Source organism: Tachyglossus aculeatus, chromosome 2 (genome assembly GCF_015852505.1).
Source record: "Tachyglossus aculeatus isolate mTacAcu1 chromosome 2, mTacAcu1.pri, whole genome shotgun sequence".
Classification (NCBI taxonomy): domain Eukaryota; kingdom Metazoa; phylum Chordata; class Mammalia; order Monotremata; family Tachyglossidae; genus Tachyglossus; species Tachyglossus aculeatus.
In genome coordinates this window covers 50,386,090-50,413,514 of record NC_052067.1, presented here as the reverse complement: position 1 = coordinate 50,413,514, position 27,425 = coordinate 50,386,090, and the positions used below count along the sequence as shown (strand labels likewise).

The 27,425-nt window shown below is 50.0% G+C and overlaps 1 protein-coding gene across 1 annotated transcript in view; it reads right to left on the bottom strand.

Annotated features, from left to right (window-relative positions):
• Positions 1-210: 210 nt before the first annotated feature.
• Positions 211-27,425, bottom strand: part of AVL9 (AVL9 cell migration associated) — a 74,955-nt gene continuing 47,740 nt past the window's right edge. Inside the window, 8 exon segments of the mRNA XM_038759590.1 lie at positions 211-4,292; positions 8,246-8,334; positions 11,867-11,920; positions 12,437-12,554; positions 16,363-16,435; positions 16,437-16,583; positions 18,467-18,601; positions 23,927-24,441. Coding sequence (XP_038615518.1) covers positions 4,177-4,292; positions 8,246-8,334; positions 11,867-11,920; positions 12,437-12,554; positions 16,363-16,435; positions 16,437-16,583; positions 18,467-18,601; positions 23,927-24,441 — 1,247 coding nt within the window. The 3' untranslated portion in view covers positions 211-4,176.

Below are 27,425 nucleotides of genomic sequence, written 5' to 3'. Positions count from 1 at the left end.
GGTCCCACTTTTCATTCATTCATTCAATCGTATTTATTGAGCGCTTAGCGTGTGGAGAGCACTGTACTAAGCGCTTGGGAGGGACAAGTTGGCAACATATAGAGACGGTCCCTACCCAACGAAGGGCTCACAGTCTAGAAGGGGGAAGAAGTTGCCCCATCCCCGAGCTCTGAGACTTCCGAAATACAAAGCGAGCGTAGCGATGCCAGGACAAGAGCAGGGCAGTTTAATTCTCTTTACTTGGTCTTTACACTAAAAAGATACAGTAGAAGCATTTCAATTCAGTATGATTAGACAACCTGATTTACAGTTTCAAAATACATTTATCCAAGCCACTTAGAAAACATCAAACCACCAGCTCAGACGATAAAACCTAGCAGCAGAGAAAAATCAAGTCTTTCCGATCATACATGTACCATGGCAGTGATTTCCTCAGCACATGTGTTCTGGGGGAGTTTTTCATCTCACATGTTAAAGCACTCACGATTTGCAAAATTCACTCCGGTTCTTCCCGAACTTGGCAACGGCGGCCCAGGCATCAGAAAGACGAACGACAGCTTCACTTCTTCGTCCAGTTTGTCCGTTTCTGAAATGTCGCACTTCTTCAAAATTGAAAACAATTCCAGTTTTGTGACACGTTGCAGTTCAGAAATCTGCCTCTCGACGTCCGGAGGAAGATACGGCACCAAAACAAGTCCGAGTGGCCACACAAGCAACAGAACGATCACAAATGAAGTTAAAGGAACCACAGAGGTGCTCTGTTCCGTGACCGAAACAGGCTCTATTCTTTTATTGAGACGGTATTGCAGAGAGGCAAGCTTGGGAACGGCACGGCAACACGTAGGCGAGAAAGTTTTAGCGACGGCTCCGACCCCTCTGCACGCGCTGCCCAAGCGGGTTAGCGTCTCCTTCGCGAGGGACAGAGTGCGTCACTTGTACAGCGAAGTTCTACGTAGGCAGAAACCGGTTCCTTTCCTCCGTCTGACCGATAACCGTAGAATGTGAAATGTCTAGATTTGGAATGAAAGATGAAAGAATGGCCACCCGGGGCCCGACGTCTTTCTCCCAGAGGGCCCGGGGTGGAAAGGGCAGTAAGATGCCTTCTCTCTGACCGGTAGACTGAGGTCTCTGAAACGCTGAAGACCGGACCAAATACGCGGAGAACCCCACCCCAGGAGATGGACGACCCGTTGCTGGCTACGCTCCCTCTGCCTCCCTTGAACGAAGGAAGTTCCCAAAGGAGCTACCCGTCCCCCCGACCCTGCTAGGGCAAGTTGGAGTGATTCCCGGGATCACACAGGTGGCACGGCGAATCCCTGGTCTCAATCAGAGGTCAGTCAAGGGGGGCGTTCGGGTTGAATTCGGAGGCTCCTACTCTGGCGGGGACACTTTCAAAGGAAGAGGCTGTAATGAAAAGCCAAGTGGAACTTCCTCAGAAGCGTGACTTGCTTCATCAGCTCTTAAAAAGCACACCCGCACCTCCTCTGCTTAAGAGCGCTTCTTTTCGCCTTTTCAGAGAAGGAGATAAGGGTCTAGCCGGCCCCGGGGGAGAGACCGGACACGGGACGCAATCCAGTCGCTAAGGTTCGTTCCGCGCCTCCGTCTGAGAGGCCGGGAGCTCTCTTCGGGGCTGGGCATTCGACCCTTCCAAGGACCGTGGGTGGTAACCGGGCCGCTTGGCCAAGACTTGGGCCAAATCGATGCCTCCTCCTAGCCTTCGCCTAGACGGAAGGGAAGAGACACCTCCTCGTAGGAGATCGCTTTCTGTGACACTACCTGAAAGTGGGGTGGGTCCTTTACCTCTCCCTTCCCAGTCACCACTGTGGTTGAGGCATCTCCAGAGAGTCCGGGTGTCGCTCTACTTCCTCTGAACTCCCGGGCTCTGGAGAAAGGAAATGACCCCTTTCCTACTAGGAACAGAAGTTCCCCAAAGTGGAAGAAAGTGGAAAATTCACCAATGGTGGATCCTGAAAACAGAATTCCGGCACACTCTTAGGGTAGAGGGGTTACTACAGGAGAGCAGTGCTACGCCTATAAAGATATTTAGGTCAGCACCCAAACGCAGCCCCCGACCGAGTGGCGGAGGAACATTTTCTGTGAAAGTGGCGCAAAGCTAACGGCAAAGCATGACGCACGCCCCCCAACCCGCGCCATCTCGGTTCCTTTTTAAAAAATAGCAGCAGCCAGAACACCCTCCTGCAGCAGCCCGGTTGAACTGTGGCTACTTTTAGGGGTAGGTGGAACGCCACAGCCCCGATAAGAGTTTGGTTGAAATTTCCGGGCCCTGGCCCCAGCCTCTCTCGCTGAATTTGTTTCAAGAGCTTTTTTGGGGTGGTTTAGTTGGTTCACGCTCCGCAAGCCATTTCCTGGGGAGGAAATCGCCCCTAATCGCCCCTCTCGCTTGAGCTCTTCGAAGAAAAGTTCCCGCCCCAAGGAGACAGCAGGACCTAGGGAAATTCTTTCTGGCCCAGTCTTTGAAGTAATTTCTTTTCCACCATTTGAGCTGGAGGTTGTCTCTAGGGAATTCCAGGTTGGTGTGACGACACTCCAGCTTCTGAACTGAGTAGTTTGGCTCTGCTCCCTTCCCAGCTAGGGGTCTGAGGGTGAGTCCATCTTCGGGAGGAAACCTACGGAGAGTTCTCGTGGATGCTGGGGGAGGGAGACGAGGGGCGGAGAGTGAGGGAAGAGGAAGGGAGAAAGGAGAGGGAGGGAAAGAGGTGGGGAAAAGACAGGCTCACTCTCTCGCACCCTTTTCTTGCAAGGGCCGTGGGAGCGGTCTTCCGATCTTGGATCGCGCCCGCGCTCACCCATTCCGTTACTTCCAGCTTAATTTTATCCTTGCCGTGCCCTTTGTCATGGACACCTGTGGTGGGAAAAGCGACTTTAAAAGTCATAAGGTACGCTCCGGGGACACCAAAGGTCAGCCGGTGCTGGCGCGGGAGGGAGGCAGCTGGCCATTTCACTCCTGGAAGCATTTCAGGGCCAGCGGCCGGGAGAGTCAGCCCACGGACATCCCCGCCGATTGCTTAGGTCAACTGTAATCCCACAGGCAGCGTTTCCTGAGGCAGGGCTTCCGAGAAACGGCCGCGGTATTCGATTCCCCGCTTTACTTGGAAAGTCGGCGTTATCCGTCAGCTGGGGCATGGAAGCCTGGTGGGGGATTCTGCTCTTTCCCATCTTGTTTTCTCTTCCTTTTTAGATCTGGTCTCCTTGATGAGGGAGGAACTGACTCGGGTCGGGCATCTATCTGGAGTGAGGCTAGAAGGACGCTGCCCCGGGAGGAACAACAGCCCGGACTAAAGCATCCAAAGAAAAACGCTCCGAAAGAGGAACTGGAAGGTACGGACAGATACTATTAAGATTCCGGGGGATGGGTTGAAAAGGCACAGACAGCACATCCGGGATCTTGGAAAACACCCAACTCCACAGATCCATTCCCGGATACGGTTCCAGCGTCTCCCTTCCTTCGGCCCAATGGCGGGGAGGAGGAATGTAGGAATTACGGAATGTAGGGCAAGTTCTCACGGGGTCACACGGATTGGGCGATTACTTCCTCCACCACCTCGCAGGTAGGCGGTCCCCACTGGGAAGAAAGGGGCCGCACCGACTAGATTAGAAAGCCAAAACGGGGAAAGCCATCCCCACGAACCCTAACCTCAACCTGTACCTGAATTAGCTTGCGGCGGAAAATACAGTCAACCACAATAAAGACCCGCCGGGACCTTCCCGCGCTGACTTTACAAGCATCTGGGCGGGGCCGGTTTCCGTGAGAAATCAACGGAGCGATAACAGCTTATTCCTCACAAACACGAACGACCACAGATCGAACGGAAAATAGAACTCTAATTTACATACACGACTCCTCCAGCCGAGGAACTGTACAAAATCCAGCTGGTCCCGAGGTCCGCTCCCCATTTTGGCGGCGGGGGCTCAGATGGACGGGATTTAGACCCGACTCCCCCCCCCGCCCCCCGGGTTCAGCCACCCTGCTGGGGCCGGGCTGTCGCCTCTCGGCGCCGGCCACCTTCGCTCGGGCCGCCCCGAATCGAGGGCGACGGTCCAACGCTCGGGGAGGCCGCCTGGAAAACGGCGCGACCCGTCGGCGAGAGTTTCGAGAGCCGGGGCCCGGCGGACGGACGCGATGGAGCGCGGCACCTCAGTGCGAACGGCAGCCGCTCAGTGCTTCCCATCCCGGGGATCGGGCAGGCCTCCGGGCGCGGGCTGGGTGAAGGTGGAGAGCCAGGAGGACATGACTGTCTTCGCACTGGTGAAGGCCCCACCTACGGACTGGCCTAGGGTGGGAGAGGAAAAAAAGCAGAGCACAACAACAACTTCGCTAGGGTGGGAGGGAAAGGGTCCGACCTGTCCCCTGGAGGGGTGGGCGTTCGTCCCCTCCTCCAGGGCACCGGCGTCCAAGGAGCTTGGTCTAAACCCTATCCTGCTGTCCTCCGCCCCCGTGGCAAATAAATCCTCCCCCGGCCCGAAGAAGGTTGTGAGGGTGGACCCGTGGCGAGCAGAGAAGCAACGCGGCGGAGTGGAAAGAGCCTGGGCTTGCGAGTCGGGGGTCGTGGGTTCTAATCCCGGCTCCGCCGCCGATCAGCCGTGTGACTGTGGGCTAGTCCCTTCACTTCTCTGGGCCTCAGTTCCCTCATCTGTAAAATGGGGATGAAGACTGTGACCACCCCCCCCACCCCGTGGGACAACCTGATGACCTTGAATCTTCCCCAGCGCTTGGCATATAGTGAGCGCTTAACAAATGCCATCATTCATTCATTCATGCAGTCGTATTTATTGAGCGCTTACTGTGTGCAGGGCACTGTACTAAGCGCTTGGGAAGTACAAGTTGGGCACTATTATTATTTGAACCTGCGAAGGTTGGTGGTGGCGGTGGCATCTCACCAAAGTCTGTTCGCAGGTCTGTGGCGCAGGACCTGAGAAGGATCCTCTCCAAAGAGAATTTAAAGAAGGGATAGATCATTCATCAATCGTATTTATTGAGCGCTTACTATGTGCAGAGCATCATCATCATCATCATCATCATCAATCGTATTTATTGAGCGCTTACTATGTGCAGAGCACCGTACTAAGCGCTTGGGAAGTACAAATTGGCAACATATAGAGACAGTCCCTACCCAACAGTGGGCTCACAGTCTAAAAGGGGGAGACAGAGAACAAAACCAAACATACTAACAAAATAAAATAAACAGCACTGTACTAAGCGCTTAGCACTGATAATAATAATAATAATAATAGTAGTATTCATTAAGCGCTTACTACGTGCCAGGCACTGTACTAAGCACTGATGTGGATACAAGGAAATCAGGCTGAACACAGTCCCTATCCCTGTGTTCAAGTCTCAATCCCCCTTTTACTTACCTGAGGCCCAGAGAAGTGAAGTGACTCGCGCAACGTCACACAGCTGATCGGTGGCGGAGCCGGGATTAGAACCCGCGACCTCTGACTCCCAAGCCCGGGCTCCTTCCACTTGAGCCCCGTCACTTCCACAGCCGACTGCATTACGCCCTTACTGTCCTAGAGGCCCGCCTTTCCCCCGGCTGAGACCGTGAGCTTCTTGCGGGTCAGGGATGGGTCTGAACGCATTTCCCTGTAATCACCCCAGTGCTCGGTGACAAGCGCCCTGCCCGTTGCGAGTGCTCGGGGAACGCGGGCGACAAGAGGAAGAGGAAAATCGCCGGTATCGGGGTTAGTCTCGTTAATGACCCTCTGAGGCACGCGCTGCTCCTGAACCTGCACCGGGAATTAGATAATCAGGTTGCCCAGCGGACGCCCCGAGGACACCGCGGGATAATCGGGCAGTGAGTGAGCGACTCCAACAAGTGTCCCGGCCGCTTGAAATAGAGAAGAAGCAGGCCCTCCTGTGCGGCTGAACGGGCCGGAGCTATCTCGTGTCGCCATCTGATCCGAAGCAGGACCCGCCGCCGACTGGGTGTTTCATCCCCACCTCGCTCGTATCTAGTTTAGCCGCACTGCACTCGGACGGTCAACGGGCTGATGATGCGACGTGTCCCTGGGGGGCCTGCGGTTTCCCTTTGCGTTTCCCCCGCGGACTCCGCCGATCCCCTCCCCGAAACCCCACCGGACCCACCTCAGGCTGCTAAATATTATTATAACGGGGGTCCCTACGAACCGAGCTACGAAACAAGACGGTGATCTGGCAAACGGAACAGAGAGAGGAGCTAAGGAGGCAGAAGTGGGGAAGGAAGAGAGGAGGCTAACGAGGGGAGCTCACGATAGCGGAGAAGGGGCCACCGGGGCCTTTTTACCTGTTCTCTAAGCTCTCCTTCGTTAGGGCGGAGAGTAAGCCTAGGCAGGACACGGCATCATCATCATCATCATAATGAGGGCACTTATTAAGCGCTTCCTATGTGCAAAGCACCGTTCTAAGCGCTGGGGAGTTACAAGGTGATCAGGTTGTCCCACGGGGGGCTCACAGTCTTAATCCCCATTTTACAGATGAGGTAACTGAGGCCCAGAGAAGTTAAGTGACTTGTCCACAGCCACACAGCTGACAATTGGCGGAGCTGGGATTCGAACCCCTGAACTCTGACTCCAGAGCCCGTGCTCTTTCCATCATCATCATCATCAATCGTATTTATTGAGCACTTACTATGTGCAGAGCACTGTACTAAGCGCTTGGGAAGTACATGTTGGCAACACATAGAGACAGTCCCTACCCAACAGTGGGCTCACAGTCTAAAAGGGGGAGACAGAGAACAAAACCAAACCTACTAACAAAATAAAATAAATAGGATAGATATGTACAAGTAAAATAAATAAATAAATAGAGTAATAAATATGTACAAACATATATACATATGAGCCACGCGGCTTCCCTTATTCATTCATTCATTCAGTCGTATTTATCGAGCGCTTCCTGTGTGCGGAGCACTGTACTAGGCGCTTGGGAAGTCCAAGTTGGCAACATATAGAGCTGGTCCCTACCCAACAGTGGGCTCACAGTCTAGAAGGGGCTCAGAGTCGGCATCATGCCTTATAATCTTATAATCTTATAATGCCTTTTAGACTGTGAGCCCACTGTTGGGTAGGGACTGTCTCTATATGTTGCCAATTTGTACTTCCCAAGCACTTAGTACAGTGCTCTGCACATAGTAAGCGCTCAATAAATACGATTGATGATGATGATAATCTACCAATCAAGGGTATTTATTGAGCACTGACTGTGTGCAGAGCATTGTACTGCATACTTGGGAGAGCAGAATGCAACAGAGTTGGCTGACACGGTCCCTACCCACGAGGAGCTTACAGACTAGAGGGGGAGACAGGAGAGGTTGCCCGCGCCAGCCCAGGGAGGCCCTGCGTGATTCCGACCCGCGATTTCACCCCGCTGGGAAGACGAGGAAGCAACCACGATCTCCCTGGCCGACGGCTCCCTGCGGGCAGGATCGTGGAGGGAGAGTCAGGCCTCAGGAGGCCGTGTGGCTTTGGTTGGCAGAAAACAGGGCCCACGTGGCAACCCTTCCTTCCCCCAGGGTTTCCTCACTGACAAAAGCAGCCGAAGAGTTCCCCATCGAGCTGGAAACACTCCCTTACAGGGAAAACCCTGGCTGCACAACAAGATCCCCAATATGCCAAGTTCCAATAAATTGACTTTTGGTATTAGGAAAGGCTTAATTTGCAGGGGATTCAGAATCACTGAAGCAAGATGGCACTACTGACATCCTACTGCGCCCAAACAAGGTGCGGTAAAAATGTCCACGGTACACTTTCTTTGGTCGTGTTAACCAGAAACTGAGTGGTACCTTACTTTTTCCACTGCCTTTAAACTAAAAATTACACGCTGGGGAATCCTTGGGAGGGAGGACTGCTTGAGGAGAAAAAATCCTCAAGGCTCAGAGAGAGTTCTAGGCTGGGAAGGGGAATTAAAGTTTCCTTTAATAAAGGGACCTTTAAGTCCCAGGAACACTACCAGCTCTTCTGGAGAGATCCCTGAAGACCAGACGAGGACTTCTGGCCAAATGCACCTACCATTAAGAGCAGAACTCTTCTGGGATGGGTCACCCGTGGAGGGACACCAGGAAAGAGAGGGGGCTGAAGCTCTTTCCGGGCCTCTGAATGCTACAATTCCCGGCCACAAGAGTCTCCTCGGGACTCATCTCAGCCGCTGGATTTGACTCCAAATGCCTTGAACTGAGCTTTAGGTTGCTGGCACAATCCTACCGGACGCCCTCAATTCGATTCAAGGTGAAGGAAAAAAAAACCTTACCCACGGCTTTTCCCGTCTGTACCACATTGCGGCTGGTCACGACCATGGCGTTTCCAATCCTCTTGCCTCGCTCGCTGTTTTGAACGGAGCTGGGCGAAAAGAATCCGCCGGTATTAGTCAGCGGCAGGAAGACCCAGCGCCCACAACACTCCCCACTGCAGCCGCCCGACACGACGGGCTTGTTGAGGGCCGGTGAGCGAGCCCGCACTGTAGAGCTACACGGGCTGGCTCTTTTCTCTGGATGGCTAACTTTCTGGGGCTGCTCAAGTCCAGCAGCCTACAGAGCAGGAGAATTATATCTAAATAAAACAAGTGCCAAAGTACAAACGGGGAGGTGGGCGGGGTGGAGGGTAGAGAAGGGAAGAGCACCAGACACTAAATGACATCCCCCTGGTCATCCTGATTATCTGGACCAGGAGTCTGTCTCCAAAATGGGGCATAGGATGCTTGGAGGAATTGGGTGAGGAGGCGGCCCTCCTTTTAAATATCCTCCAGGTGACCGCCAGAACAGTTACCATCCTTACCTTTTCCATCTAATCATTCTTCAGAAACCTAGTATCTGTGACTCTTTCTAAACCTTTCTGGACCCTGCTGATACTCTGTAACCCATCCCTCTGGAATCATCAATTCTACCTGCTTCTTCCATTCGGGTCTGCTCTGGACTTTCCACTTTCAAACTTCAGTTAAGTGTCCTCTGGCCCTGGAATTAAGGGGTTCGGGAAAGCAAAAAATTTGCGTTCACCTGGTCCACCCGCTTCACATGAAGCCCAGCGGCATTTCCCCTCCTGGAAGAGCTCAGTGACACCTGACCACTGGCGGTTTTCAGTGAGAAGTTCTTTGGGTTCTTTCATGAAAACCGTTAAATAGCATCAGCCCCGGCACCGATCCCCAGGAGATGACATGTTTACCTTATTAATTTCTACAATTCCCGGTCAGAAAACGGTCATTTATCACTTCTTTTTGATTTCCGGCCTTTTGGCGAATTTTCTGTCCTCGGCAGAAAAATCCCCCCATCCCCATGTTCATTCAATTTCTTCAAAGACTAATATTTTGAAAACCTTAACAGGATCATGTTCAGTCAGTCCTTCCTCTTTGTCACAATGCGACTGACCTCTTCAAAGAGCTACAGCAGAGCAGGATGACATCATTTCCAAATACGGGAGGCAAACTGCCCTTCTTTCGACAGGTTGCCTTCCTAAAGGTTTAACTGACCCTACCCTAAATTTTTTATAGATTTTACTTGTTCTCTAGATACAGAAATAATTCTACAATTAGGGTCGGTTCGTGTTAGAGAAGCAAAGTGTGAGAGCTGGGTTGTCAGAGAAAATCAGCCAGGTAAGATAGGAGGGGGTGAATTGATTGAATGCTTTAAAGCTGATGGTAAGGAATTTCTGTAGGTTGAGGAGATGGATGGGCAACTACTGGAGGTTCTTGAAGAGAGGGGAGATACCGACTGAAATGTTTTTCCAAAAGATGATCGAGGCATCAGAGTGAAGTATTTCACTGGTCTATGCGGTAGTCAGGGCAGGATGATAATAATTTGTGGCATTTGTTAAATTGTAAAATTTGTCAAGAGCTTACTATGGGCCAGGCACCATACTAAGCACTGGGGTGGATCTAAGCAGTCCCTACCCCGCATAGGGCTCAAAGTCTGAATCCCCATTTTATAGATGAGGTAACTGAGGCAGAGAGAAGTTAACTGATTTGCCCAAGGTCCCACAGCGGACAAGTGGAGGATCCGGGATTAGAACCCAGTTTCCTCTTGATGCCGAAGCTGGAGTTATATCCACTAGGCCACGCCGCTTGGATCAGCGTAGTAGCAGTTTGGATGGAGAGGAAAGGACAGATTTTAGTGGTATTTTGAAGGTGTAGTTGACAGGATCTGGTGACAGACCGAATATCTGTGTTGAATGAGAGGTGAGTTGAAGGCTTGTGAGACAGGAAGAAGAGTGAGGCTGTCTACAGCGACGGGAAAGATGTGGGGAGGGCAGGATTTGGAGGGGAAAATACGGAATTCAGTTTTGGACATGTTAAACCGGAGGGGTCCGCAGGAGGTGTCCTGAGGACAGGAAGAAATGCAAACTGGCAGAGAGGAGAGAAGTCAGGGCTGAAGAGGTGGATTTGAGAATCAACCGTGAAGAGATCTCTCACTTATATCTTGTATATCTCACTCCACTAGGGCCTTTTCGCTACTTAGAATACAATTCAGATCACTCTATTTCCCTGTGGGTTCTAGTACTAGCTGTTCCAGAAAAGTCACTTATCCTCTCCAGAAAATTTCTCTCCACTCTTTATAACGTGAATTGAAATTGACCACTATTATTACCAGCCTTAGTTTGACAGGTTCTTTAATCTCATCTACCATTTTCCGCTCATATTCCTTATCCTGGACAGGTAGGTGGTAGCATGTTGATATTACAGTATCTTGGTTGTCTAAAAATGTAATCCATAAAACTTCTCCCGTACAGTAAGGTGTGTACCGATACATGGATATGCAGGTGTGTGTGTGTCTATGTGTGTATCATAAATATGAGAGAGAGTGAGAGCCTCTGTGAATGCTGCCCTCCAGTTCGAAGAAATCTCTACTGCCTGCGATATTTATTAGTCAAGTGTGGATGATATGGACATGACTGACAATCCCTTTCACATTTTTGTGAGTTTCAATATATCACCCTTGGCTGTACTGTTGTAACAGACCCCGTACTCAGTGCTATGCTGTTTTTGTTTCTTTTTCTTTCTGTTGTGATCTTCCCAAGGTCTCTGTTCTAAACTGGTCACCCCCGAATGCCGGGCCCTCCATCTCCTATCCACTACATTGTTACTCTACGTTGGGCCTGGCAAACGGTACCACAGCCTGATCTGCTGCTCGCCCTGGTCTTTCTCAGAGAAAACACTTAATTCTACCGACTTTCTTTCCTCCAATACGTCATAGAGGGGCCAGTTAGCTGTTGCTTACTAGCAGCCAAGCATTCCAATTCTCCCATTTTACTTTTCATTCACTCAATCGTACTTACCGAGCGCCTACTGCGTGCAGAGCACTGTACTAAGCGCTTGGGAAGTACAAGTTGGCAACATATAGAGACGGTCCCTACCCAACTTTTCAGGTCTCCTAGTATCACTTTAGAAGTATTTGTCCATTTCTGCCTCTTGGGTTTGGGCTGATCTCCTTTTATGCTAGTTGCCTGTTTGCTGGGTTATTCAATTTGCTCTCCTTGTTCACCTTTAATACTTCCCTAAACTCTTTCCAAAGCTTCTCCTGCTCCCTCCCGAGCAAACTCCCTGCCCCTGAGCCACTTCTCTCCTGGGAGCTGCATCAATCTGGGGCTTAGAATACTTTAGCTAGCTTCAGTCAACTAATGGTTTCACGCCGGCAGGCCCCTGGAGGACGAAAACAAAATCCAACGATCGGCTGACACCTTTCACGGTCCCGACGGGTTCCTCTAATGCTTAATAGATGGACTGCTGTGCCAAGGAATGCCCTACACCTACACTTTAACAATATGAGAAAAAGAACGAGTCTCTTTTAAGAGGAAGAAAGTGTATTTAATCCTCACAGAGCAACACAGGGGCGGCTTCCCACCATAAGGACTTCCCAACGTTTTCTTTCCACGCGGTACTCACTGTGAGAATCTTAACTTCACGTCTGATACCGAGTACTGGCCCTGAAAGGGATGGCTGCAAGACAAAGTTTTAAAGATTGGACTCTTTCCGCAACACAACTCAGGTCACAGTTAATAATGCATGGGGCACGTTAGTATTTTTTCGTCCAGACTCCCAAAATACATTTCGCCCACTGAACAGGCGGCTAAACGTGTACGCTGTTCTTTGCCTTGTCCGAAGGGTTTTGGACAGCAAGCACTCCCTCCTGGGTGCCCCGGTGACACGGAGCAATTTGGCTGGGGCCACTACAAGGCCACACGCATGAGCTTGGGTTCCAAAAGGCCCAAACTGCCCTTCAGGTTCTGTCCTCACAAAAAAGGCTCACCAACCCTGGCCCGTCTTCCGTTTCCCTGCCCTAGGGGCATGGAGCTTTAGCAACTCGGGGAAATTAACCCAATTCACTCCATTTTTCAGACCGTACAGCCCACGGAATGAACAAACGGAGGATTTCGTGCTCCCTTTGTTTATTTAAACCGTTTCCCTTCGACTGCTACAGCTCCCGGTCACAACCACCCCCCAGGCGTCTCTTACCTAGGATTTACTTCTGCGAGGGCTGGATGCTTGTTGCTGTTCCACACCCTGTAGTTGTGTGTATTCCTCCACGTTGCCACAAAGGTGGTCCCGTAGTCTGACAGCAACTTTTCGTTGTCTGCCAAGGAAACATGAGGAGAGGCTGAGCCCTCTGGACTGTAGGCTCGTTGCGGGCAGGGAATGTGTTTAGAACGGTGCTCTGCACAGACAGTAAGTGCTCAGTAAACACCACTGAAAACCAGTCAGAGCCCGTGAAAGTGACTAACGAGAAGCTGCTCTGGAGGGAAAATGCTGTGCCTCCTTGTTTCCCAGAGGAGGCGGGAAGAATAGTTCAATTGCTATGAACGGTTTAATCAATCAGAGGTATTTATTGAGCGCTTACTGTGTGCAGAACTCCTGGACTAAGTGCTTGGGAGAGTTTGAGAAAACTTCCTTAAGCTCTTACACCTCGTCTGTTCTTTAGGAACACTCCGCTTCCTGAAGTTGCTTGGAAACGCTAGCCCGTAAAGGGAATGGGGCTGATTCCCAATCCAGGTATCAATGGAGGGAACCTGAGAAACAGAGGCAGAAGCAGCGTGGCTCAACGGAAAGAGCACGGGCTGCGGAGTCAGAGGACACGGGTTCAAATTCCGGCTCCGCCAATTGTCAGCTGTGTAACCTTGGGCAAGTCACTTCTCTGTGCCTCAGTTACCTCATCTATAAATTGGGGATTGACTGTGAGCCCCCCGGGGGACAACCTGATCACCCTGTAACCTTTCCAGTGCCTTGCACAGAGTAGGTGCTTAATAAATGCCATCAATAAATGCCATTATTATTAGGAAGGGAGGGAGGGAGGAGTTTGCAGATAGTTTAGGAAGGGGAAGAAGGGGCTTGGTAAACAGCAGGCAGAAATTCTCACGGCAGAGCAATTGCTAATAATGTGGCAGTCAAGGACACGAGGGAGAAATGGGAGACGATGGGCTAGACTCTCTGGAAGGAGGGTGAGATCCAGCTGGGAAGAAGCCTATAGGAAAACGTTCCCCACGATACAACCACTCCCAATACCGCCACATTTTCAGGGAACATAATAACTATCGATGGGTCCTGGGGTCCACCTATATGCATAACTTCATACGTATTAAAACGTTCGAACGTATCAGTAGCTGGCCATATGGCTAGTGACCAAACGCTAGGTAGGGGGCTTCAACCCTCCCATTATCAAATGTTGGGTCAACAAAGCAGGGGCATGTGCAGGGAAAACAGTTCCCTGATTTCTCAGTGACGTGCCTAATAACAATAATAATAATGATGGCATTTATTAAGCGCTTCCTATGTGCCAAGCACTGTTCTAAGCGCTGGGGAGGATACAAGGTGATCAGGTTGTCCCACGGGGGGCTCACAGTCTTAATCCCCGTTCTACAGATGAGGGAACTGAGGCCCACAGAAGTTAAGCGACTTGCCCGAAGTCACACAGCTGAGAACTGGCGGAGCCGGAATTTGAACCCATGACCTCTGACTCCAAAGCCCGGGCTCTTTCCATTGAGCCACGCTGCTTCCCGTAATAATAATGATGATGATGATGGTATTTGTTAAGCGCTTACTCTGTGCCAAGCACTGTTCTAAGAGGCTGGGGTAGATGCGAGGTAATCAAGCTGTCCCACATGGGGCTCACAGACTTAATACAGACGAGGTAACTGAGGCACAGAGAAGTTAATAATGATAATGATGGCATTTATTAAGCGCTTACTATGTGCAAAGCACTGTTCTAAGCGCTGGGGAGGTTACAAGGTGATCAGGTTGTCCCACATGGGGCTCACAGTCTTAATCCCCATTTTACAGATGAGGTAACTGAGGCACAGAGAAGTTAATCAATCAATCAATCGTATTTATTGAGCGCTTACTGTGTGCAGAGCACTGTACTAAGCACTTCGGAAGGACAAGCCGGCAACACATAGAGACAGTCCCCACCCAACAGCGGGTTCACAGTTAAGTGACTTGCCCAAGGTCACTCAGCTGATAAATGGCGGAGCCGGGATTAGAACCCACGACCTCTGACTCCCAAGCCCACGCTCTTTCCACAGAACAACCTAGAGCTGGGGATATGATTTTCCCTGGCCCCTGCCCGGGAAATCACACGGGCGTCGAGAATCCGGGCACAGTTCTAGAAAAACACGACTTAGTGAGTAGGTGAAAGTCCAATACGATGTGGGGTCAGCCAACGGGGACCCTGCCCGTCATCGTCAATCGTATTTACTGAGCGCTTACTGTGTGCAGAGCACTGTACTGAGCGCTTGGGAAGTACAAATTGGCAACATATAGAGACAGTCCCTACCCACCAGTGGGCTCACAGCCCAATATATCGAGGGCTGGTCCGGGGGGCTTCTGGACCTGGACAAATCCAACAGGGGCCCCACAGGTGTCCCTCAGAGTCACAGGTGGCCCTAGCCCGGGACTCGGTGGGCTTCTGGAAGTGGAGTGACGCTGACGACGAGCGTGCATCAACACGTCTGTCCTCCTCGACTGTGAGCTCGCTGTGGGCAGGGATCATCTCTCTTTATTGCTGCACTGTCCTTTCCAAGCGCTTAGTACAGCGCTCTGCACCCAGTAAGCGCTCAATGAGTGAATGAATGAATGAATGAATGTCATCTACGCTGATGACACTCAGATCTACATCTCTGCCCCTGCTCTCTCCCCCTCCCTCCAGGCTCGCATCTCCTCCTGCCTTCAGGACATCTCCATCTGGATGTCCGCCCGCCACCTAAAGCTCAACATGTCGAAGACTGAACTCCTTGTCTTCCCTCCCAAACCTTGCCCTCTCCCTGACTTTCCCGTCTCTGTTGACGGCACTACCATCCTTCCCGTCTCACAAGCCCGCAACCTTGGTGTCATCCTCGACTCCGCTCTCTCATTCACCCCTCACATCCGAGCCGTCACCAAAACCTGCCGGTCTCAGCTCCGCAACATTGCCAAGATCCGCCCTTTCCTCTCCATCCAAACCGCTACCCTGCTCATTCAAGCTCTCATCCTATCCCGTCTGGACTACTGCACCAGCCTTCTCTCTGATCTCCCATCCTCGTGTCTCTCTCCACTTCAATCCATACTTCATGCTGCTGCCCGGATTATCTTTGTCCAGAAACGCTCTGGGCATGTTACTCCCCTCCTCAAAAATCTCCAGTGGCTACCAATCAATCTGCGCATCAGGCAGAAACTCCTCACCCTCGGCTTCAAGGCTCTCCATCACCTCGCCCCCTCCTACCTCACCTCCCTTCTCTCCTTCTACAGCCCAGTCCGCACCCTCCGTTCCTCCACCACTCACCTCCTCACTGTACCTCGCTCTCGCCTGTCCCGCCATCGACCCCCGGCCCACGTCATCCCCCGGGCCCGGAATGCCCTCCCTCTGCCCACCCGCCAAGCTAGCTCTCTTCCTCCCTTCAAGGCCCTGCTGAGAGCTCACCTCCTCCAGGAGGCCTTCCCAGACTGAGCCCCTTCTTTCCTCTCCCCCTCGTCCCCCTCTCCATCCCCCCGTCTTACCTCCTTCCCTTCCCCACAGCACCTGTATATATGTATATATGGTTGTACATATTTATTACTCTATTTATTTTACTTGTACATTTCTATCCTACTTATTTTATTTTGTTGGTATGTTTGGTTCTGTTCTCTGTCTCCCCCTTTTAGACTGTGAGCCCACTGTTGGGTAGGGACTGTCTCTATGTGATGCCAATTTGTACTTCCCAAGCGCTTAGTACAGTGCTCTGCACATAGTAAGCGCTCAATAAATACGATTGATTGATTGATTGGAGGAGGCCCTCTGCATTGCTTTTTCTGAGGAATGGGGGAGGAATTTGACAGCGGAGGTCTCTCTGGAAGTGACTGATAGTGCTTCTCTCTCTCGTATTCCCATGGAGGCCCGCCCCGAAGGGGAACGCAGACCTGCCGGGGGCCCTCACCCAGCTGCAGAGAGGCGGCGAGCAGCGCGTGAACGTAGACGGCGAACTGGGCCCGGATCCACTCGTCCCCCCCCCTCCCAGCCGGTGCCGTCCAGGAACACGTCGTCCCGGTTGTCGGTCACGTGTTTCACCAGGTAGTCGGCGAACCTCAGGTCGGCCGTCGTGGGATTCAGGATCTTCCTCAGCTCTGGGTCGTGGATCTGGACGAGGGCATCCTCCACCTGGGGGGCGGGAGGGGGGGCAAAGGGGCAATTCACCTAGCTGGCGGCTCAGACCAGCGGCATTACCTGCTCCCAGGCGCTTCCTACAGTGCTCTGCAGACGGTAAGCGCTCAGTCAATCAACCGACGGTGTTCGCTGAGCACTTACTGCCTGCAGAACGCTGTACTAAGCGCTCGAGAGAGTACGATACAGCAGAGTTGGTCGGTACGTTCCCACTGACTGACTGATTACGTGCGGAGCACTGGGCTGCCCAATCTGAGGTGATGACAAAGGAAGACAAGATTCTTGTTCTGGGATTTGATAACTCCACGACAAGCGGCAGAGACGTTAGAGACAGAGTAAGATAATAATGCTAATAATAATAATAATGATGGCATTTGTTAAGCGCTTACCATGTGCAGAGCACTGTTCTAAGCGCTGGGGGTGGATACAAGGTGATCAAGTTGTCCCACATGGGGCTCACAGTCTTAATCCCCATTTTGCAGATGAGGGAGCGGAGGCTCAGAGAAGTTAAGTAACTCGCCCAAGGTCACACAGCAGACATGTGGCGGAGCTGGGATTCGAACCCATGACCTCTGACTCCGAAGCCCGCGCCCTTCTCCACTGAGCCACGATCAGGCCACATACACAAATTCCGGTCTAAAGAATCGGTAAGCTTCATGACCGATCAGGCCACATACACAAATTCCGGTCTAAAGAATCGGTAAGCTTCTGCAAAAACTCCCGGACACCGACCGTTTTCAAACGTAAGCCTCTGAAAGAAAGGTTGACTATGGACGCTTAGACCTTTTGTTCACAGACGGGCTCAGGTTCGCACAGGGAGTTAGTTTGGCTTTGCTGTACATTATTCCCATTCTTATTTATATCAAACTGCCCCCAACCATTATTGTACATACTTAAAAGAGGACTCCTGGGGAAATCATTTAGTAAAAGCATATCAGAGACTTCCATCATTTTTCCAAAAAGAAAAATAATTCAGTCCACATCTCCCCACTCGAGAACCTGCTCTGGTTGCCCATCCTCCTCTGGATCGCACGGATAAATCGTACGGGCCCGCCAACCCTTTCAGCGGGTTTTCAGAAACCTCAGGGAGCTTTACGTGTGAACAAAACGATCGACAGAGAAGCAGCGTGGCTCAGTGGAAAGAGCCCGGGCTTTGGAGTCAGGGGTCGTGGGTTCAAATCCCGGCTTCGCCCCTTGTCAGCTGTGTGACTCTGGGCAAGTCACTTCACTTCTCTGGGCCTCAGTTCCCTCCTCTGTAAAATGGGGATGAAGACTGTGACCACCCCCCGCCGTGGGACAACCTGATCACCTTGCGCTTAGAACAGTGCTTTGCACATAGTAAGCGCTTAATAAATGCCATTATTATTATTATTATTTCCACCTGATGTTGGTTAGCAAATGAGTTCAGTGTTAAGACAGTTACTGTTTCACAGTTTTACATAGCTTTTAGCAAAGAAACAAAGAAGGTACAGTCAGTTCTCTGATAGCATGGGGTCCATCTCAGATTGTGCGCACCCCTAAGAAACAGGGACCACCCCCCAGTGCTTAGTACAGTGTGTTGCACACAGTAAATGATAACTAAATACTATTACTACTATGTTCTTGACAAACTCGGCAGTATGGAAAACTCCTATTATAGTACGCACGCTCTGACTGATGTCACAATGCAATGGATTCTTCTAATATCACAGCACTTGCTCTCCAGACAGATGCGTGTTGTTGGAAGAATATCCCTATTCCCCGACAGCGTTCCGTCCAGGGCCCATAGTGAGAACGAACGTGTTATGGAGGAACAGGTCCCAATTTTGGGATGTACCCATGTGCAAGCACACACACACAAACGTACACACACGGGCACACTCCTCCTCTCACAAACTTACTTCCACAATGGCATCACTTAGGTGCTTCTGTTGCCGAAACAGGATGTTGGTGGCTCCCGCAACAAATCCCCGGACGGTCACGTCGGAGAGGAGGTGATGCTGCTGCAATGCCATGTACGGCAAACAGAGATAGCCCTAGGAACGGGGAGAAACGGGAACGGGGGCACGTGAGGAGGGCGGAGCCGGGATCAGAACCCGATCGGAACAGCTTTCTTGCCAGGCCTGCCTTACGAGGGGGAGAGAACGACGGCGGGAAAAGCCCACCTTCCCTCCAACGGTCCATCCTAGCCATTTGAGGCCCTTGAGACTGCCTGTCTTCTTCAGTTTCAACTGCCTCCAGTTTGCCAGCTCCTTGGGGGTCTACCTACTTTGCTGTTCCGTACTTTCCCAAACATTTTCCATCCTTATTGACTCCCCTGCTCACTGGCTCTGATGGCTGTTTCCAATTTTTAATTCCCTTCTCAGACCTTGTTTTCCCACCCACTCCCATCTCTTGCCCTTAATGATCCTGCCACGTACTTCACCAATAAAACGGAAACCGCTGGCATAGTCTCCCTAAAATCTCCCCTGCTTCTCTCTAGTCCCTTCCTCCTCCAGCCCTCCGTTCACAGTAAGTGGTCGATAAACACCACTGATCGATCCAATAGGGACCCCACGAGTGTCCTTGAGAGACACAGGTGACCCTAGCCAATTGACCGACCGGTCCCAGATGGCTCTGGAGGGAGAATGTTTCTAGGGAGCCCTCCTGGGAGGCCCACTATGGGCACTTAGACTTTCTGTTCCCAGACAATCTCAGTTTGACCCTACCCATCGAGCACAGGAGTTCATCTGGCTTTGCCGAACATTGCTACCGTTCTTAATTGTATCAAACGGCACCCAACCTTAATGCACGTACTAAATCGTGGCGAAATCATTTAGTAAAGGCCTATCAGATGCATCATTTTTCTAAAAAGCATTCAGTCCACACCTCCGCACTCGAGAACCTACCCTGGTTGCTTGTCCACATCTGCATCGAACAGAGATGCCTCACCGCTGGCTTTAAAGCCCTCAATCAGCGTGCCCCCATTTTTCTTACCTTACTGATCTATTTCAGCCCAGCCCGCGCACTTCGCTCCTCTGGCACCAGCAGGTTCACTGTGCCCCGATCTCAACTCTCTCACTGCTGACCTCTTTCCCATGTCCACCTCTGGCCTGAAACTCCCTCTCCCTCCATGTCGGCTAGGCCACCACTCTCCACACTTTCAAAGCCTAATTAAGGGTCACATCTCCTCCAAGAGGCCTTCCCTGATTGAGCCGTCTTTTCTCCTGCTCCCTCTCCCTTCTGCGTCATCTACGCATTTGGATCTGTATCCTTTGGGCATTTGGCACTGACCCCACCCTCAACCCCACCGTACTTATATACAGAGCTGTAATTTACTTAGGCGTACAAATGTCTGTCTCCCCCTCTAGACTGTAAGCTCCTTGTGGGCAGGGACCATGTCTACCAATTCTGTTGCGCTGTGCTCTTCCAAGCGCTTAGTACAGTACTCTACACACAGTAAGTGCTCAATAAGTACCACTGATTGATCGACTGACTACATTTCCTAGCAGATATTCTATTATCCGGGGACTCACTTGGCTACATCTCATCATCTCTACTCGTCTCTCCGACTACAAACTCCAGATCCGCGTTCTCTCCCATACACCCTTCTCCCCGCACATCTGTCTTGTTCCCCAACAGTATCCTCTGATCTATTGACCCTCTCCAGTTTTCTAAAGTCCTCATTCCCCACCTGGTCTCTCTTGATACACATATCCACACCCTCTATATTGCCCTTTCCACTGAATTCAATTCCCCCATTCCCCTGTCCCTCCGTTTACCTCATACCACCAACCAGATGCCCTGAATCATCTCCACGGTATGTTTTCTCTCCACTCTGGCACACGTGCCACGGTATGCCGCTGGCACATATCTAGACACCAGGCCGACCTCATCCATCTCATTTTCATCTTCACATGCTTAAGTTCTGTCTTCTCTTCCTTTCGGCCCCAGTACATCTCCATCCTTATTGACTCCCCTGCTCACTGGCTGTGACGGCTGTTTCCAGTTTTTAATTCCCTTCTCAGACCTTGTTTTCCCACCCACTCCCATCTCTTGCCCTTAATGACCCTGCCATGTACTTCACCGATAAAACTGAAACTGTTGGCATGGTCTCCCTAAAATCTCCCTTGCTCCTCTCTAGTTCCTTCCTCCTCCAGCCCTCTCTTCAAATCTTCCATCCTTCCCAGTAGTATCTCAGGTTACCTCCCGTCTCTTCTCCAATTTTACCTTCTCTACCTATGCTTCTGACCCATTCCTTCTGGCCTTATCATAGCAAGTGTGCCCTCTCTTCTTCCCTCCCAGACCACCATCTTCAACCTCTTGCTTTCCAATACCTCTCAAGTATGTTTTCAAATACACCCATCCATCCTCTATTCTAAAAAAACTCCTCCCTTGACCCCTGGCACGCTCCAGTTTTTACCCCATCTCCGTTCTACCATTTTCCTCTCCAAACTCCTTGAGTGTAGCGTCTAAACCTGCGACCTGTGCTTCCTCAACTCCACCTAAGGACCAGGGAAAGTGTTAAATAAAAGTGACAGAAAGTTCAAGGTCTTTACTGGCTGAACCACGATGAGAGAAGTAGCCTAGGAGCTGAGAAGACAGTATGCGGAATGGGATGCAGGTGGAAGAGGAGAAAGAATCCTAGAGAGCAGCACCCCGGCTCCACTAATGATAATAACAATAATGATGGCATTTGTTAAGCGTTTACTATGTGCAAAGCACTGTTCTAAGCGCTGGGGGGGTTACAAGGTGATCAGGTTGTCCCACGTGGGGCTCACAGTCTTAACCCCCATTTTACAGATGAGGTAACTGAGGCTCAGAGAAGTTAAGTGACCTGCCCCAGGTCACACAGCAGACATGTGGCGGAGACAGGATTCGAACCCATAACCTCTGACTCCAAAGCCCGGGCTCTTTCCACTGAGCCACGCTGCTTCTCTGCCACTAGCCACTACTCACCTGCTCTGTAACTTGTAATCTCCCCAGCACTTAGAACAGTGCTTTGCACATAATAAGCGCTTAATAAATGCCATTATTATTACTATCAACCTTGAGCAAGTCACTTCACTTCCCTGTGCCTCAGTTTCCTCATTTGTAAAATGGACATTAAAGTGGAAAGAGCACAGGCCTAGGATTCAGAGGACTTGGGTTCTAATCACGGATCCGCCACTTTGTCTGCTGTGTAACAGTGGGCAGGTCACTTTACTTCTCTGGGCCTCTGTTCCATCATCTGCAAAATGGGGATTTAATACCTGTTCTCCTATCTAATAATAATAATGGTAATAAAATAATGGTGGTATTTGAGAACTCGCCATGTGCCAGGGACTGTACTAAGATCCTTGGGTGGACACCGTCCCTGTCCCTCATGGGGCTCACAATCTTAACCCCCATTTCACAGATGAGTTAGCTGAGGCACAGAGAAGGGAAGTGACTAACCCAAGGTCACAGAGTCGAACAAGTGACGGGGCTGGGACTGGAACCCAGGTCCTTCTGACTCTCAGGCCCGTGGTCTGTCCACTAGGACATGCTACTTCCTAGATTATCTTGGATCTACCCCAGAACACTTAGCACACAGTTAGCACTTAAATACCACAATTATTATTTTTATCTTCCCTCCAACTTAGACTGTGAATCCCATGTGGGGCAGATACTGCACATGGTGCTTAACAAGTGCCATTTAAAAAAAAAAAACAAGCTTCTGTCAGGACTGAACAGGCTGAGTGACTTTTGAAACCCTTGAGAATGTAGATTAAGATTACAGGAAGTATATGAGAGGAAAAATATGGTTTCTTTTATAAAGGGATATGCGTGTGATTCGTATTCTGAGGGGTCATGTCCTTACTGGGACAACCTGACTGAGGGTGGCGGAAGAAAATCCCTCAAGAAAGCAACGTTCTCTCTCTTTCTCTCTCTCTCTTTCCACCCCAGATGACCTCCAGTGCCGGTTCAGATGATAAAAGTTTAAGGCTCTGGACGGAGGCAGGTGATTCCGGGTAATCTTGGGGGCTCCAACTGAGAAACGCACCCCTCAGAGGTCCTCAAGATTACAAAGACCACGACCGATTCAGGCTGGGAAGCCCAAAGGCGTTCAGGTAAAAGTCAGGCCTGACGGGTTCGTTCGAGTCCTTCGGACATGCTAGGCTGTAATTCTGAACCCTCACACCCTTTCAAGACATAACTACTAGTCAACGAGTCTCTCCGTGAAATGGTTCGTGAGACCCACCATACTGCTTTAAGCATTCACCAACGGTACTGGAGCCGGAATAGGGACAACAATAACGACGGTATTCGTTAAGCGCTTACTATGTGCCAAGCACTGTTCTAATAACAGGGATGGAAATCGCTGAATTCAAATCTATAAATCTGACACTTCGCATTCCTGGACAGACTGGAGGTAGGGCGTGATTTGGGGGCTTTATATAACGTAACTGGATCGATTACCCGCTTTTTAAAAATTTGGATTAGAAGCCAGTTTTAAATTTCCAAAATTTCAGTTTTCACTTTAGCTTTTCTTTTAACGATTTTCATACAACCACTTCTGCCAGTCCGGTATTTCTTCATCAATACGAGTTCACCACTAGCATTTGAAAAGGCGACGTTTGGCCAACGAAGATTCAAAATCTAAGCTCCAGGTTGGCATGCACAGCAATATTCGGGAAACGGTTAATTTAGGGTAGCATTCTCTGGAGTCAATTCAAAACTTAACAACTATCTACATTTAGCTCTTCAGCGACTGTGAGCCCACTGTTGGGTAGGGACCGGCTCTATGTGTTGCCAACTTGTACTTCCCAAGCGCTTAGTACAGTGCTCTGCACACAGTAAGCGCTCAATAAATATGATTGAATGAATGAATGAATGAAAGGCCCTACTTGGGAATGCTGAACACAAAGATACTCACTTTCTGGGAGTAGAAAGTAAAACCTGACCTAGAGTTACCTAAGGAAACTAGACTTTACAGAACGGGGAGAACAACAATCCCCCAGAAAAAACGATAGTTACGGTATCTCTGACAATGTCCAAACCTTCCGAATACCGCATCCCAAAGAACGGGTCAATTCTCCTGAGGGAAGCGGAGATAAATAATTCGTCACAAATGTGCCAAATGGAAAAAAATCAACCGTGGCAAAACTAGATTTGATCTGGAAATTGACTTGAGTCTATATTAGGAGTGAAAATATTAAAAATTGAATTTTTTTGAAGTGCAAATTAATTTTTTTTGGAGGGGATGGGGTTATTAGAGCTTCTTAAATGAAAAAAGGAATTGGGAGAAAGCACTAAAACTCCATCCCCACCCCAATCCAACACCCTGTTCAGACAGTCGGGCAGGTTAATATGGTTTCACAGGTGAAAAGGAAGCACTGTGTTGCCGCTGAAACCTTTACCTTGGTAAAGACGGCCAGGGGCATGCCATAGAGGTCCTCCTCCAAACCCGATATCAGTCCCGGGACGAGGACCCCCTGCCCCGAGTTGGCTTGGGGCTGCACCGTAATTGGAGGGCTTGCTGAGATCCCGGAGTCTCTTGGAAAGAAGCTGGTCTTTTCCAATTCAGCGTTTTCTCGTTCCCTTCCTTTGGAGTTGGCGTCTTCCAGGACGCTGGGATCCAGAGTCTCCCAGTCACTTTCTGAGGACTCGGGGGACGTGCGGGAAGGAGGCTTCAAATGCTGGGCAGGGTCAGGGACTCCACTGCCAGCTTTAGCTGCTCCCTTGGGAGCATCCCCTCCTTCTTGTCCTGCAGGCTTTTTCTCGCCCGGCTCTGAGGTCCTACTTGAAATGTCAGCGGCGGACGCCAAAATGCAGTCAACGGCCGGGGGTGTGACTTGGGGAACGCCGGTCTCCTCCGATATGCTTTTCCGAGGTCTGTACTGGGAGCAGTCAGTAAGACCGTGCTCGATCATGCCTGTGGTGTGCAGATTTAAAAAAAAAAAAGACATTTTGGCTTGTAAAAATACAGAGGGAAAAATTACGCCAGAAGGGAAAGCTTGTTTTTTTCATAGCTGAAAATGTCTGTTGCCCCTACGTTGCTAAATTAGCACGTCAGGCTGGTACGTGTTTTATTCTTTCGGAAGCTAGAGAGAAGCAGCGTGAGAAACAGCATGGCGTATTCATTCATTCAATAGGGTTTATTGAGCGCTTACTGTGTGCAGAGCACTGTACTAAGCGCTTGGGAAGTACAAGTTGGCAACATCTAGAGCCGGTCCCTACCCAACAGCGGGCTCACGGTCTAGAAGGGGGAGACAGACAACAAAACAACACGTATTAACAAAATAAAATAAACAGAATAGTAAATATGTACAAGTAAAATAAATAGAGTACTAAATCTGTACAGACGGATATACAGGCTTATTGGAAAGAGCACGGGCCCGGCAGTCAGAGGACGTGGGTTCTAATCCTGGCTCTGCCAACTGCTTGCTGTGTGACTTTGGGCAAGTCACTTAACTTCTCTGGGCCTCAGTATTCTCAGCTGTAAAATGGAGATTCAAAACCTGTTCTCTCTCCCACTTAGACTGTGAGCCTCATGTAGGATAGGGACTGTATCCAATCCGATTAATCGCATCTACACCAGCGCTTAGAACAGTGCCTGACACATAGTACACGCTTAACAAGTATCATTAAAAAAATGTCACGGAATCAGAAAGTAACTCCTCAAAAGGAACCTGGCCGTTAAAAGTTTCTTAATAATCCCTGCCGCCAAATTTTCAGAACACAAACCCGCAGGGGCCTTTCTACACTTTAGATATAAAAGGCAAAGGGTCTGAGAAGGGCGAGTAGAGTTATCCTGGTTTGAGAATCAATCAATTGCATTTACTGAGCGCTTACTATGAGCAGAGCACTGAACTGAGCACTTGGAAGGCTACGATATAACAGAGTTGGCAGGCACTCTCCTGCTCATAACGAGCTCGCGGTCTAGAGGGGGAGATGGACATTAATATAAATAAATTAATTAAATGATGGATATGTCCATAAGTGCCATGAGGCTGAGGGAGGGGTGAATGAAGGGGGCAAATCCTAGGCAAGGACAATGCAGAAGGGAGTGGGAGATAGACGAGATCGAGGTACAGGGCATTACAGTTGGCATTAGAGGAGTGAAGTGAGAGGGCTGGGGTGTAGTTGGAAATCAGAGAGGTAAGGTGGGATGGGGTAAGGTGTCTGACGGCTTTAAAGCCGGTGGTAAGGAGTTTCTGTTTGGTGCAGAGGTGGATGGGCAACCACTGGAGGTTCTTGAGGCGTGGGGAACCACGGACTGAAAGGTTTTGTAGAAAAATAAGCCGGGCAGCAGAGTGAAGTACGAACTGGAGTGGGGAGACACAGAAGGCAGGGAGGTCAGCAAGGAGGCTGATGCAGGAATCAAGGTGGGATGGAATAAGTGCTTGGATTACCATGGCAGCGGATGGACGATAAGCGCGGATGGAGAAGACAGGCAGATTTTTGTGATGACATGAAGGCAGAACTGACAGGATTTGGTGTAGAGTGAATATATGGGTTGAAAAAGAGAGATGAGGCGAGGAGAGCAGCCAGATTAGAGGTTTGTGAGACAAGGAGGATAGTGGTATTGTCTACAGTGATGGGAAAGTCATGGGGACGATGAGGAATACGACAGGTTCTGTTTTGGACATTTGAGGTGTTGGAAATTAATCGAACCATTTCCAAAACATAAAAATCTCCAGACAATCAAGGCTGGCGGGGGACTGTGATAACCAAAGACGGTAATTAAAACCCACAGATAATCTCATTTTTGTCTTCACTTTCAACAGTAAGATGATCTCTGGCTGTGTGGGTTCCCAAAAATCCTGGAATTAACTTGTTTTAATAGCTCGAACAAATCCCACATTAGCCAGCTGCGATGATCATTTTCTACTAGTAAATTCTGAGGTAGTCGATCTCACCTATCTCGCTGTCAATCTCTTGCCCACATCCTACCTCTGGCCTGGAATGCCCTCCCTCCTCATATCGGACAGATAATTGCTCTCCCTGACTTCAAAGCCTCACTGAAGGCACATCTCTGCCAAGAAACTTGCCCTAAATCCTCCTCTCCTCTTCTCCCAATCCCTTCTACATTGTCCTGCTTGCTCCCTTCATTCATTCTCCCGCCCAATCCCCACAGCACTTATGTTTATATCTGTAATTTATTTATTTATGTGTATATATATATTAATGTCCATCTCCCCCTCTAAGCTGTGAGATCTTTGTGGGCAGGGAATCTGGCTGTTTGTTGTTGTACTGTACTCTCCCAAGCGCTTAGTGCAGTAAATGCTCAATAAATACAATTTTAATAATTGTAATAACAATGATAGTTCAGTTCAATAGTACTTAGAAGCAGGAAACCGAATTGATGTAGCATGGCCTATTGGACAGAACATGAGCCAGGGCGTCAGAAGGCCCTGGGTTCTAATCACAGCTCTGCCGCTCATCTGCTTTGCATCCTTGGATACATCACTTCATTTGGCCTAGGGGTCAGAAGGACCTAGGTTCGTCCACTCGTTTATTCAATCGAATTTACTGAGCGGTTACGGTGTGCAGAGCACTGTACTAAGCGCATTCTAATCCCGACTCCACCACTTGCCTGGTGTGTGGCTTCGGGCGACTCACCTTCTCTGTGCCTCGGTTACCTCAGCTGTATAATGGGGATTAAGACTGTGAGCCCCATGTAGGATAGGAACTGTGTCCAACCTGATTTCCTTCAATCTACCCCCTCGCACATAATAAGCACTTAATACCATTCCAAAAAAAAAAAAAAAAAAAAAAAGAAAAGAAAAGTGGCAGAGCTGGGATTAGAACCCAGGACCTTGTGACTATCAGGCTTGAGCTCTATTCACTAGGGAAGTAAGCCACTATCTACACTGATGCTCATTCTTTCCACCTTCACAGACTTACTGAAGGCTC